Source organism: Pristiophorus japonicus, chromosome 3 (genome assembly GCF_044704955.1).
Source record: "Pristiophorus japonicus isolate sPriJap1 chromosome 3, sPriJap1.hap1, whole genome shotgun sequence".
Classification (NCBI taxonomy): domain Eukaryota; kingdom Metazoa; phylum Chordata; class Chondrichthyes; family Pristiophoridae; genus Pristiophorus; species Pristiophorus japonicus.
The window spans coordinates 123,890,918-123,905,576 of NC_091979.1; the positions used below are offsets into that span (position 1 = coordinate 123,890,918).

The window sequence follows — 14,659 nt, forward strand, 5'->3', positions numbered from 1 at the left end:
TCTGTGGTGACTACAAGGCCACCATCAATCGGGTGTCCCTACAGCGGAGGACCTCTTCACCACGCTGGCAGGCGGCAAGCTGTTCATCAAGTTGGACCTCACTTCAGCCTATATGACCCAGAAACTGCCCGACGAATCTAAACTACTGACCACCATCACCACGCACAAGGGACTGTTTACGTATAACAGGTGCCCGTTTGGCATTCGATCAGCGGCCGCGATTTTTCAACGTAACATGGAAAGCCTGCTTAAATCCATTCCGGGAATTATCGTATTCCAGGACGACATCCTCATCACGGATCGAGACACCGAGGAACACCTCCACAACCTGGAGAAAGTGCTATGCCAACTGGACCGGGTAGGCCTGCAACTCAAGAAGTCTAAATGCATGTTCTTAGCTCCCGAGGTTGAGTTCCTGGGCAGGAGGGTTGCTGCAGATGGGATTCGGCCCACCAAATCCAAAACAGAGGCGATTCGACGAGCACCCAGGCCCTGCAACATATCGGAGTTGCGTTCATTTCTGGGACTGTTGAACTATTTTGGGAACTTTCTGCTGAACTTGAGCACGTTGTTGGAGCTGCTACACGTGCTCCTGCGTAAGGGTTGTGATTGTTTTTTGGGGGACTGTCAGGAACGGGCTTTTAATCTGGCGCGAAACTGTTCAAACATGTTGTTGACCCTGCACGACCCCTGTAAACGTTTAGTTCTGACATGTAATGCATCGTCCTATGGGGTTGGGTGCATGTTGCAGCAGGGTAACACTGAGGGTCAGCTACAACCTGTGGCTTATGCCTCCAGGTCACTCTCTCAAGCAGAATGGGGATATGGGATGGTTGAGAAGGAAGCGCTTGCATGTGTCTATGGTGTAAAAAAAGCATCAGTACCTCTTTGGCAGGAAGTTTGAATTAGAGACGGACCACAAGCCACTCACATCCCTGTTGTCAGACAGCAAGGCTGTCAATGCCAATGCATCAGCTCGCATACAGCGGTGGGCTCTCACGCTAGCTGTTTATGACTACTCCATCCAGCACCGGCCTGGCACTGAAAACTGCGCTGACACGCTCAGCAGGCTCCCACTGGCCACCACCGAGGGGGCAGCTGAGCAAAGCGCTGAGATGGTCATGGCTGTCGATGCCTTTGACAGTGCAGGTTTCCCCATCACAGCCCGCCAGATCAAAATCTGGACAACAGAGATCCCTTCCTATCCTTGATTAAGAAATGTGTCTTGACTGGGGATTGGGTGCCCGCACACGGAGCATGCCCTGAGGAGGTCAGACCGTTCCACAGGCGGATGGATGAGCTTTCCATCCAAGCTGACTGCCTACTATGGGACAGCCGGGTAGTCATGCCCCAGAAGGGCAGAGAGGCATTTATCAGGGAAATCCACAGCGAGCACCCAGGCATTGTGATGATGAAGGCCATTGCTCGGTCATAAGTTTGGTGGCTTGGAAATGATTCAGACCTGGAACACTGTGTTCGCAGGTGCACGACCTGTGCCCAGCTGGGTAATGCCCCCAGGGAGGCCCCGCTCAGCCCGTGGCCCTGGCCCACCAAGCCAAGGTCACGCATTCACATTGACTATGTGGGACCATTCATGGGGAAGATGTTCCTCATTGTAGTATATGCGTACTTGAAATGGATCGAGTGCATCATCCTGAATTAATGCACATCATCCACCACCGTGGAAAGCCTACGTGCGATCTTTGCAACCCATGGCTTGCTGGACATCGTGGTTCGTGATAATGGCCCGTGTTTCATGAGTTATGAATTCCGGGAGTTTATGTCGGGCAATGGCATCAACCACGTCAGGACTGCACCGTTCAAGCCGGCCTCCAATGGCATTAAGCAAGATATGCTCAGGATTCAAGGACTCTCCCTACAATGCCGCCTATCACGCCTCCTGCTGGCCTATAGATCCAGACCGCACACGCTCATGGGGGTCCCGCCCGCAGAGCTACTCATGAAACGGACTCTCAAAACTCGGTTGTCCCTCATCCACCCAGTCCTGACCGACATAGTTGAGGGCAAGCGCAAGTCACAAAACGAGTACCATGACCGTAATTCAAGGGGGAGATGTATAGAAATAAATGAACCTGTCTTCGTCCTCAATTACGCCATGGGGCTCAAATGGCTTGAGGGCACTGTAATTGGCAAAAAGGGAAATAGGGTCATCATTGTAAAACTCAACAATGGCCAGATATGCCGTCAGCATCTGGACCAAGTAAAAAAAAGGTTCAGCATGGACACGGAGGAACCTGAAGAAGACCATGAGATGGAGCTCACACTACTGCCAGCGAACGAACAACAAGAGCAATCAGAAGAATGCACAGTCCCTGCGGTCAGCCCGGACAGGCCGGAATCACCACAGGTGACAGACACTCACGTCGGTGACCAACAACCAGAGCCCTAACTGCGCGCTGCACGAGGGAGTGTAGACCACCTGAAAGACTAAACCTATGATCCCAGTAAGACTTTAGGGTGGGAAGGTGATGTCATGTTTGTAACTACAACGTAACACCACTGTATTACTGTACACACTCAACTCAGATGCACACCTTGACTACAGGGGGTGAACTTGTGGGAGGCACTCCTTACCTGATCACACAGGTATATAAAGGGAGGTCCCATGCAGGGTCATCACTTCTGGAGTCCTGTAATAAAGAGTTAAGGTCACAGAGTGGCCTTGTCCCTGAAATGTGCCTCGTGTGGTTTCATGCTGTAGAGTAAGGACTTTACACCATCGAACACTTGAAGAACCTGGAAGAGGTTCTAAGTCGTCTAGATCATGTGGGACTCAGGTTGAAACACTCAAAGTGTGTTTTCCTGGCGCCAGAGGTCGAGTTCTTAGGGAGAAGAATTGCAGCAGATGGCATCAGACCCACCGACGCCAAGACGGAGGCCATCAAGAACGCGCCGAGACCACAGAATGTGACGGAGCTACAGTCGTTCCTGGAATTCCTCAATTATTTTGGTAATTTCCTACCTGGGTTAAGCACCTTGCTAGAACCTCTACATGTGTTGCAAGGGAGATGACTAGGTATGGGGGAAATCACAAGAGGCTGCTTTTGAGAAAGCCAGAAATCTGTTATGTTCCAACAAACTGCTTGTTCTGTATGACCCATGTAAATGTTTAGTGCGAGCTTGCGATGCGTCTTCGTACGGGGTCGGGTGTGTGTTACAAGCAAATGAATCGGGATCATTGCAACCGGTCGCTTATGCGTCCAGGAGTTTGTCCAAGGCCGAAAGTGCCTACAGCATGATTGAAAAAGAAGCTCTGGCATGCATTTACGGGGATAAAAAAAATGCACCAGTATCTGTTTGGGCTTCAGTTCGAGTTAGAAACTGACCATAAGCCACTAATATCGCTATTCTCAGAGAACAAAAGTATTAAGACCAATGCCTCTGCTCGCATCCAAAGGTGGTTGCTCATGCTGTCTGCATATAACTATGTAATTCGCCACAGACCAGGCACAGAGAACTGTGCTGATGCTCTCAGTCGGCTACCATTCCGCACCACCAGGGTGGAAATGGCACAGCCTGCAGACTTGCTCTTGGTGATGGATGCATTTGAAAACGAAAAGGCATCCGTTACGGCCCGCCAGAGCAGGACCTGGACCAGCCAAGATCCTTTATGTCCCTTGTAAAAAAAATGTGTCCTCCATGGAAGCTGGTCCAGCATCCCAGCGGAGATGCATGAAGAGATCAAGCCGTTCCAGCAGCGCAAAGATGAAATGTCCATACAGGCGGACTGTCTTTTGTGGGCTAATCACATGGTTTTGCCTAAGAAATGCAGGGAAATGTTCATACACGACCTACACAGTACCTACCCAGGCATAGTAATGATGAAAGCTATCGCCAGATCCCATGTGTGGTGGCCCGGCATCGACTCAGATTTGAAGTCTTGCATGCGCCAATGCAACACTTGCTCTCAACTGAGCAATGCATCCAGGGAGGCACCGCTAGGTTTGTGGCCATGGCCCTCCAAACCGTGGTCTAGGATCCAGGTTGACTTCGCTGGCCCGTTTCTAGGCAAAATGTTTTTGGTTGTTGTGGAAGCTTATTCAAAATGGATTGAGTGTATAATAATGTCTGTAAGCACGTCCACTGCCACCATCGAAAGCCCTCGAGCCATGTTTGTCATGCACGGCCTGCCTGATGTCCTTGTCAGCGACAATGGGCTGTGCTTCACCAGCGCTGAATTCAAGGAATTCATGACCCACAATGGGATCAAGCACGTCACATCTGCCCAGTTCAAGCCTGCATCCAACGGCCAGGCAGAATGGGTAGTCCAAACCATCAAGCAAAGCTTGAAACGCATGTCAGAAGGCTCCCTGCAGACCTGCCTGTCCTGAGTCCTGCTCAGCTACCGCACCAGACCCCACTTGCTCACTGGGGTTCCCCCAGCCAAGCTGCTCATGAAAAGGGTGTACAAAACAAGGTTCTCTCTCGTCCACCCTGATCTCCATGATCACATCGAGGGCAGGTGGCATCAACAAAGCATGTACCATGATCGCGCAAATTTGTCACGCGATAATGAAGTCAATGACCCTGTATTTGTACTCAACTATGGACATGGTCCCAAATGGCTTGTTGGCACTGTCATAGCCAAAGAAGGGAGTAGGTTGTTTCAGGTCAAACTCGCAAATGGACTAACTTGCAGAAAGCATTTAGACCAAACCAAACTGCGATTCACAGACAGCCACGAGCAACCTGAAGAGGACACCACCAACTTTGGCCCTCCGATACATATACAAGTGGCAAACGACTTCACGGTTGACCACGAAGCTGAACTCATCATTCCCAGCAGCCCAGCAAGGCCAGCTGAGCAGCAGCCCAACAAAGAACCAACCAACTCACCTGCACCTGCAGTTGTACCGAGACAATCGACTAGGGAGTGAAAGGCGCCAGACCATCTCACCCTGTAAATAAGTGTACTATTGACTTTGGGAGGGAGTGATGTTATGTATGCAACCCTATGTAACCAGTACCCTACGGCCACCAGAGGGAGCCTCTGTTGGAGTACCAAGGGATCCCAGCACCCCTTGGGAGCACTGTATATAAGCAGGCCTCCCATGCTGTACCAGCACTCTGGAGTTAGAATAAAGGAACTAAGGTCACACTTACTCACGTCTACAGTACTCAGTTACATTACTTTATCCGAGACATAACAGAAACCATCTGGTACTAGGGATTTTTCACTCTTTCGTGCCATTATTTTATTCATTACTGCTATCTTTCTTATGTTAATTTTATTTAGTCCCTGTCCTTGATTCAATATTAATTTCCTTGGGATGTCCGGCATGCTATCCTCTTCCTCTACTGTAAATACTAATACAAAGTAATTATTCGACATGTCCGCCACTTTCTTATCATTGACAATATCACCAATGTCAGTTTTCGAGGGGCAACATTGCTCTGACTACCCTCTTTTCCCTAATGTAATTGTAAAAATTATTTGTGTTGATTTTGATATCCCTTGCAAGTTTCTTTTCCTACTCCCTTTTTGTAGATCTTACTATCTGTTTTGTCACCCTTTGCTGTTCTTTGTATCTTTCCCATTCACTGGGATCGGTGCTGTTTTTTGAATCTGTGATTAGCTGAAGAGCCCTTCCAAATAAATCACTCTCATTTCAAAGGTTGACCTTACTTCTGAAATATTTCCTAAATTTTCAAATATGGATTATCTCAACTGATTTGTTTACTGATGTATTTTGGACTAAACAGAATAAAAGGTTTGTTACAACCCAAAACTTAGAAGGACCTGAAGCACTAGCAAATTTGGTTACACCTTGTCCCTTCACCAGCTGGCTGAAACTGCACACTCAGAATATTTTCCTCCAGTTTGAAGGTCTGTGTTAATGATTCATTTTTGGATTTTAAAATCATTCATTGCTCAAAGTCAGAAAGTGTTTCTGTGTGCATTATTACAACATTGCAAACCGCAATACACATATCTGTCAAATGAATACCACCTGTAATGAAAATCCACAAGATGGCAGCAGAGAAGCAAAATCCTATTGTTCACGTGTTCTAAATCACAAAATAATCTAGCAAATTATGTATTGTGCAGAAAACTGCATTATGGTAAATTTAACCTTCTGTTAATAATCTTGTGGCATAGAACGTATGTGCATAATAAAAACCTTGCCTATCCAACCTAAGGACTATTCTCTTTGTAAGGTAGCTATAACATTTGTTGCATTTTTCATGTAAATCAATGTATGGAATTCTGGTTTGGGGATGTAATTAAATTTTCTTCCACTTTTGGCACCCTGCATCAAGAATGACACAAGCCCCAGAGTTCCTTAACTCCAACTTAACTATCACTCCAGTTGGATATTAACATTTCCTGCACCTGCCATCCGTGTGGCTCTTTGTGACTGAGTCTACCAACTTAGTGCTAATTTATACCAATGTATGGAATTTTGTGGTCTGGATCCATATCCATTTGAAACTGGGTTGAGATTGGCCAAACTCTTTTCATGCAAGGTTTCCAGGGGCTGAGAGAAAATCTTAGAATTTCAGTCAGCTTGGGGGGGGGGGGGGGTCGCGGGGAGGGGTTGTAGTTATAACAAGGGGTTTGGAATTTGATATGGGACCCAGATCCGCCTAGGATTCCATTGCATGTAACGTAAACTTTAAATTCCCTCCAATAGGCTGGCAAAGGATTCCTATCCATTGCACCCTTCTTCTCTCCAGCAGTTCATATGCCTGCTAGGACAGGTGAGGATTGTTATGTGAGCCTACAAAAGGCCCAAAGATGAAAATCTGAAAAAGACAAATGTTTCTTCCAAGGAATAAGAAAGATTGCTGAAGTCAACCTTTGGCCTGATAAAGGCCTCTGCGTTTTAGGCGACACACTGAGGCGAGTACCCCTGTTGTACCTCTATAGGAATAGGGAGCACGACACAATTATTCTAATGATCCCGTCCTTCCAATTTAGGATGAGATCCTGGTGAAGCAAAAGTAGCAGGCTGAGGTTTCTGCCCATCACACCTCTGACCCCTCCCCAGGGTCCACGGAAATTCATGATATTTTTCCACAAGATGAAAGGGACAATGTACTAACCTATTGTGCCCACAGTCTCTGAACCCTCTCAAAAATGCTTCATTAATCATGTCTAAAATGCTAATTGCATTACTCACATATCCAGGTGCGGGACTATGAAGAAGAAAATTATAGCTGCACTCTGAAATTGAATAAGTGTGATTAATGGTGGAACATTGTCGAGTAATTTTATTTCCCTTATTACTTTTCCCTCTTTCAATTCTAAAGAGAGAAAAACAGATCAAGGTTAACCATCCTCCTTGAAAAATACAGGTTTGGAAAAGATACACGGTACTGAAGAATGTGGATTTCAGTATATATATATGAAATAATTGGCAGTAAAATGTCAACATAGATGTGGTTCAAGAACTAACCTTATTTGCGCTGTTAAAAAATTCATGGGCCTCTTGGAGCAATGTTGCTCGTTCCTTCATGAAAAGCCAGAATTCCTCACACATCAGCTTCAGTTTCTGATTTTGAAATGCCATCTGTTCTTTATCTGTAAAGTCTTCTGTAAGCAGAATCTCATGAGCCTCAGCTTTTAATCTTTCAGCTACAGAGGCGAATTCCTGTAATAAAATGTATACTGTTCTATTATTTCTTATGAGGAGGACTTCTGTAGCAACAAATTTGAACAACCATATAACCAACTGATATTTTTATAGATTGCAGTACAGACCAGAGGGCATATAAAAGGGTGAATATTTTCAAACTGTTATATGATATAATATTTACAGTACACTGAGTGACCTTGTATCTCATCCCAAAGGATTGCCTTGTAAAGGATTGTCTCAAAAGTTCAATGTTTTTCAGATGATGCTTGTACTAAAACTGTGAAAAGCTCATCCAAAAAGATTTCAGTGAATATGCAAAGTAAAACATATTTTCCAGTATACATATTGTTGAATTATTAAATTTCTTTTCTTCATTTGAAACACATAAATATTATTGTTTTTGCACCACTTTTCCGTGTTGCCCATTCTTAGTTGCTGGTTGGCAAATGGTCTTTTCAGTTGTTTGATGATGAATGGGAAGACCTGAATTGCTGGCTAGCAATGGGGGGGATGTGAAAGGGATGCGAAAGGGATGCTTGGTTGTTTGCAGGACTTTTTTGTGTTAGGGGCATTGTGGCGGGGTGCGGAAAGTGGGTTTTGCATGAGGTTGTTAGATGGGTGCACTAGTGGAACCTAATTGAAACTCGCAATATTCAGGGCATTGTGGGAAGCAGTGTGTGCCACTGGTGATGCAATGCCCTCATCACCTTTCGCCTCCTTGTCTTCCTCTTCCTCCTCAGAATCCTCTGAAGAGGCTCTGCGCCTTGGTCCACCGGCAGGTCCAAACCTCACTGCTGGGCAATGTTGTGCAAAGCACAGTGCAGAGGTACGCGGAGTCAGAAGAAATGTATTAGCATGGATAGAGAATTGGCTGGTGAACAGAAAGCAAAGAGTCAGGATAAATGGGTCCTTTTCGGGTTGGAAATCGGTGGTTAGTGGTGTGCCACAGGGATCGGTGCTGGGACCACAACTGTTTACAATATACATAGATGACCTGGAAGAGGGGACAGAGTGTAGTGTAACAAAATTTGCAGTTGACACAAAGATTAGTGGGAAAGCGGGTTGTGTAGAGGACAAAGAGAGGCTGCAAAGAGATTTAGATAGGTTAAGCGAATGGGCTAAGGTTTGGCAGATGGAATACAATGTCGGAAAGTGGGAGGTCATCCACCTTGGGGAAAAAAAAACAGTAAAAGGGAATATTATTTGAATGGGGAGAAATTACAACATGCTGAGGTGCAGCGGGACCTGGGGGTCCTTGTGTATGAATCCCAAAAAGTTAGTTTGCAGGTGCAGCAGGAAATCAGGAAGGCGAATGGAATGTTGGCCTTCATTGCGAGAGGGATGGAATACAAAAGCAGGGAGGTCCTGCTGCATCTGTACAGGGTATTGGTAAGGCCGCACCTGGAGTACTGCGTGCAGTTTTGGTCACCTTACGTAAAGAAGGATATACTGGCTTTGGAGGGGGTACAGCGACAATTCACTAGGCTGATTCCGGAGATGAGGGGGTTACCTTATGATGATAGATTGAGTAGACTGGGTCTTTACTCGTTGGAGTTCAGAAGGATGAGGGGTGATCTTATAGAAACATTTAAAATCATGAAAGGGATAGACAAGATAGAGGCAAAGAGGTTGTTTCCACTGGTCGAGGAGACGAGAACTCGGGGGCACAGCCTCAAAATACGGGGGAGCCAATTTAAAACCGAGTTGTGAATCTGTGGAATTCTCTGCCCAAGGAAGCAGTTGAGGCTAGCTCATTGAATGTATTCAAATCACAGATAGATAGATTTTTAACCAATAAGGGAATTAAGGGTTACGGGGAGAGGGCGGTAAGTGGAGCTGAGTCCACGGCCAGATCAGCCATGATCTTATTGAATGGCGGAGCAGGCTCGAGGGGCTAGATGGTCTATTCCTGTTCCTAATTCTGATGTTCTTATGTACTTATGTACACCACAATGATTCTGTAGACCCTGGCTGGTGTATACTGTGGGCACCTCCAGATTCATCCAGGCACCTGAAGCACATCTTCAGCTTGTTCAATTGTATATTTGGTGGTCATATGGCATTCATTGTAGCACTCCTAGACCTCATTCCTTGAGTTTCTTAAGGGTGTCATCAACCACATTTTAAGTGGGTGTACCTTGTCTCTGAGAAGTCAGCTGATTCCAGGTGCGAAGATGTTTGGGAGGGTAATGCCGCAGAATGAAAGCATCATGGAAGCTGCCCAAGAACCTTGCACACACGTGGATAAAGATAGTTTTGTGGTTGAACACCAGCTGCATATTGATGCAGTGGAACCCTTGCAGTTGATGAACACTCCTGGGTAATCTATGGGTGCCTTAATTGTCATGTGTGTGCAGTTGATGATGCCCTGGACCTATGGGAAGCTAGTCAAGCCGCAAACCTGAGCGCCCACTCATGCTGACTGGAGTCATCGTAGGCAAAGTTGCCATAATTGCTGGTGCTGGCAGAAAGCCATCAGTCACCTGTCCTATGCATTTGTATATCTCGACATGGGAAATCCTGCAAATATCTCCAGAGGCAAAATAGTTGAGAGCGGTGGTGACTTTAACAGCCACTGGTAAAGCATAACCACCAGGTCCAGCTGGCAGCAGGTCTTGTTCCAGCAAATGCTGCCACCACCTGACGTGATACCCTGAGCCTCTTGAGACACTGGTCTTCAGATATATTGAGGAAGCTTATTCTCTGCCTGTCGACCCTCCTGTGAACTGCCCCTCTCTGCTTTTCTCCTTTTCCCTGTGGAGCTACAGGGCTGTGACCAGCAAGCTGCATCTGCCGCTGTTGCTAGTGATGATGATGACGCTATAATTGTGACCATCTTCAAGAAAGGTGACAAGTCCGATTGCGGTAATTATAGAGAAATCTCCCTGCTGTCGACCACTAGGAAAGTCATCGCAAGAATCCTCCTGAATTGCCTTCTTCCTGTGGCTGAAGAGCTCCTCCCAGAGTCACAATGCGGATTCCACCCACTAAGGGGCACAATGGACATGATCTTCACGGCGTGGCAGATACAAGAGAAATGCAGAAACAGCATCAACCCCTGTACATGGCCTTCTTCGACATCACAAAAGCCTTCGACACTGTCAACCGTGAGGGATTATGGAGCATCCTCCTCAGATTCGACTGCCCTCAAAAGTTTATGACCATTCTCTACCTGCTCCGCGATGACATGCAAGCCATGATCCTGAACAACGGATCCACCACAGACCCAATCCTTGTTCGGACCGGGGTCAAGCAAGGTTGTGTCATCGCACCAACGCTCTTCTCGATCTTCCTTGATGCAATGCTCAATCTCACCCTCAGCAAGCTCCCCGCTAGAGTGGAGCTAAATTACAGGACAAACGCGAATCTGTTCAACCTCCGCCACCTCCAGGCCAGATCCAAAGTTGTCCCATCCTCCATCATCGAACTACAGTATGCAGACGACACCTGCACCTGCACACACTCGGAGGCCAAATTCCAAGCCAATCAATACCTTCACCAAGGCATACGAGAGCATGGGCCTTACACTAACCATCCGTAAGACAAAGGTTCTCTACCAAACTGCCCCCACCGCACAGCACTGCCCCCTGGTTATCTTAATCCACGACGAGGCCTTGGACAACGTGGACTTGGCCAAATGAATACTGGGGGAAATCGCTGGAAGCTGAAGTTCAGCGAGTTCATGTGGAGCACGTATACAGTTCATACACCAGGACGCCACCGATAATGATGAAAGTGCTCCTCAATGGCATCCCAGTATCAATGGAGCTAGACACGGGGGCCAGCCAGTCCCTGATGAGTATCAAACAGTTCGAAAACTTGTGGGCGTCCAAGGCCAGGAGGCCAAAATTATCGCCGATTGACGCACAACTACGGACTTACACAAAGGAGATCATTCCGGTGCTAGGCAGCGCCATGGTAGTCATGACCCACAAAGATTCGGAGAACAGGTTGCCACGCTGGATTGTCCCGGGGGATGGTCCTGCACTACTGGGGAGGAGTTGGCTTGCTGTCGTGAACTGGAAATGGGGCAATGTCAATGCAATATCCTCTGTGGAGCGAGTATCATGCTCACAGATCCTGGACAAATTTGACTCACTGTTTCAACCCGGCATTGGCACTTTCATGGGGGCCAAGGTAGTGATTCACATAAACCCAGACACTAGGCCAGTACACCACAAGGCCAGAGCGGTGCCATACGTGATGCGGGAAAAGATAGAAGGCGAATTGGACCGCCTTCTGAGGGAACGCATCATCTCGCCAGTCGAATTCAGTGACTGGGCGAGCCCGATTGTGCCGGTGCTCAAGGCGGATGTGTCAGTCAGGATATGTGGTGATTACAAGGCCACCATCAATCGGTGTCACTCCAAGACCAGTACCCGGTACCGAGAGCGGAGGACCTCTTTGCGACGCTATCCGGTGGCAAACTTTTTTCAAAATTGGACCTGACCTCAGCTTACATGACCCAGGAGCTGGCAAGTGAGTCAAAGAAGCTGACCACCATCATGACACACAAAGAGTTGTTTGAGTACAACAGATGTCCATTCGGGATTCGCTCGGCCGCCGTGATCTTCCAACGAAATATGGAAAGCCTCCTCAAGTCGATTCCAGGTACGGTGGTTTTTCAAGCCGACATCCTCATCACGGATTGCGATACTGAAGAACACCTCCACAACCTGGAGGAGGTGCTACGCAGACTGGATCGGGTAGGGCTGTGACTGAAAAAGGCAAAGTGCGTCTTCCTAGCTCCAGAGGTAGAATTCCTGGGGATGAGGGTAGCAGCAGACAGGATCAGCCCGACTGCATCCAAGACGGAAGCGATCCAGAGAGCACCCAGACCCCGTAACACGATGGAGCTGCATTCGTTCCTGGGACTCCTGAACTATTTGGGTAACTTTCTTCTCAAATTGAGCACGCTGCTAGAGCCGCTACACGTGCTCCTACGCAAAGGTCGTGAATGGGTCTGGGGGGACAGCCAGGAAAGGGCTTTTGATAGAACACGCAATTTATGTTCCAGCAATCTGTTAATGCTATATGACCCATGTAAGAAACTTGTGTTAACGTGCGATGCGTCATCCTATAGGGTCGGGTGTGTGTTGCAGCATGTCAGTGCCAAGGGTCAGTTACAGCCGGTAGCTTATGCCTCCAGAAGTCTGTCCCAGGCAGAAAGGGGCTACGGGATGGTAGAAAAGGAGGCGCTTGCATGTGTATATGCGGTAAAGAAAATGCACCAGTATCTGTTTGGCAGGAAATTTGAGCTGGAGACAGATCAGAAACCCCTAATGTCCCTTTTGGCCGACAACAAGGCCATAAATGCAAACGCATCGGCCCGCATACAGAGGTGGGCACTCACGTTAGCCGCCTATGACTATACAATTCGGCACAGACCAGGCACCGAAAACTGCGTCGATGCACTCAGCAGGCTCCCACTAGCCACCACTGAGGAGGCTACCGAGCATGCTGCTGAGATGGTCATGGCTGTTGAAGCTTTCGGAAGCGAAGTCTCACTCGTGACAGCCCGTCAGATGAAAGTCTGGACAAATAGAGACCCGCTATTGCCTTTAATCAAGAAATGTGTCCTGAATGGGGACTGGGCAGCCATGTACAGGGCATGCCCTGAGGAATTTAAACCATTTCACAGGCGCAGGGATGAACTCTCGATTCAGGCGATTACCTACTGTGGGGAAACTGCGTAGTCATGCCCCAGATGGGCAGAGAGGTGTTCATCAGAGAACTCCACAATGAGCACCCGGGCATTGTCATGATGAAGGCAATTGCCAGGTCACACGTTTGGTGGCCAGGGATAGATGCAGATCTGGAACTTTGTGTTCGCAGGTGCAACACGTGTGCTCAGCTGGGCAATGCGCCCGGGGAAGCCCCCCTTAGCCCCTAGTCCTGGCCCGCCAAGCCATGGTCACGCATCAATGTGGACTACGCAGGTCCTTTCATGGAAAAAATGTTTTTGGTTGTAGTAGACGCCTACTCCAAATGGATCGAGTGTGACATTTTAAATTCAAGCACATCCTCTGCCACGGAAGAATGTCTACGGGCAATGTTCGCTGCCCACGGTCTACCGGACATCTTGATCAGCGACAATGGCCCGTGCTTCACAAGCACTGAATTCCAGGACTTCATGGCAGGCAATGGAATTAACCATGTCAGAACGTTCAAGCCAGCCTCAAACGGCCAGGCAGAATGAGCAGTGCAGATAATCAAACAGGGGATGCTCAGAATCCAAGGGGGTTCCCTACAAAGCCGCTTATCACGCTTCCTGTTGGCCAACAGATCCCGACCACACTCGCTCACAGGGGTTCCACCCGCAGAGCTGCTAATGAAAAGGACACTCAAAACCAGGTTATCCCTAATACACCCCACCATGAAAGAAATTGTCGAGAGCAGGCGTCAGTCACAATGTGACTATCATGACAGGAATGTGAGGGCGCGATGTATTGATGTAAATGACCCTGTCTTTGTCCTCAACTACGCTGCAGGGCCCAAATGGCTCACAGGCACCGTGATTGCAAAAGAGAGGAATAGGATTCTGGTAGTTAAACTTACCAATGGACAAATCTGCCGCAAACACGTGGATCAAACAAAAAGGAGGTTCAGCAACCCCATAGAAGAAGCAGAGGAAGAACACGATATAGAGTTCACGCCACCACAAATGACCGAATACCGGAACCAAAGGGAGGCGAGCCCAGTCGCTGTGGGCAGTCCGGACAGGCCTGAGGCACCGCAAACAGCAGACACTCAGGCCAGCACCCAACAACCGGAGCCCCAACTCAGGCGCTCTACAAGGGAGTATAAACCACCAGAGAGACTCAACCTGTGATCCCAATAAGACTTTGGGGGGGAGGTGATGTCATGTATTCAACTTGCATTGCAACCCATGTATAAACTGACAAGTTGTACACTGTGAGAACAATGACCACTAGGTGGTGAACTTTTGGGAGACACTCCTAACCTGGACCTTCAGGTATAAAAGGGGAAGCTCCACCGACCTTCATCACTTGAGTGCTATGAAATAAAGGACAGGTCATAGACTGACCTTCTCTCAA

General features: G+C 47.8%; 1 protein-coding gene across 5 annotated transcripts in view; it reads right to left on the reverse strand.

Annotated features, from left to right (window-relative positions):
* ccdc141 (coiled-coil domain containing 141) overlaps positions 1-14,659 on the reverse strand; it is a 320,905-nt gene that overhangs the window by 224,580 nt on the left and 81,666 nt on the right. For all 5 annotated transcript variants that reach the window (XM_070875793.1, XM_070875794.1, XM_070875795.1 and 2 more), the window contains exon 7: positions 7,422-7,616. In XM_070875793.1, the coding sequence (XP_070731894.1) occupies positions 7,422-7,616 (195 nt within the window). The remainder of the gene's footprint in view (positions 1-7,421; positions 7,617-14,659) is intronic.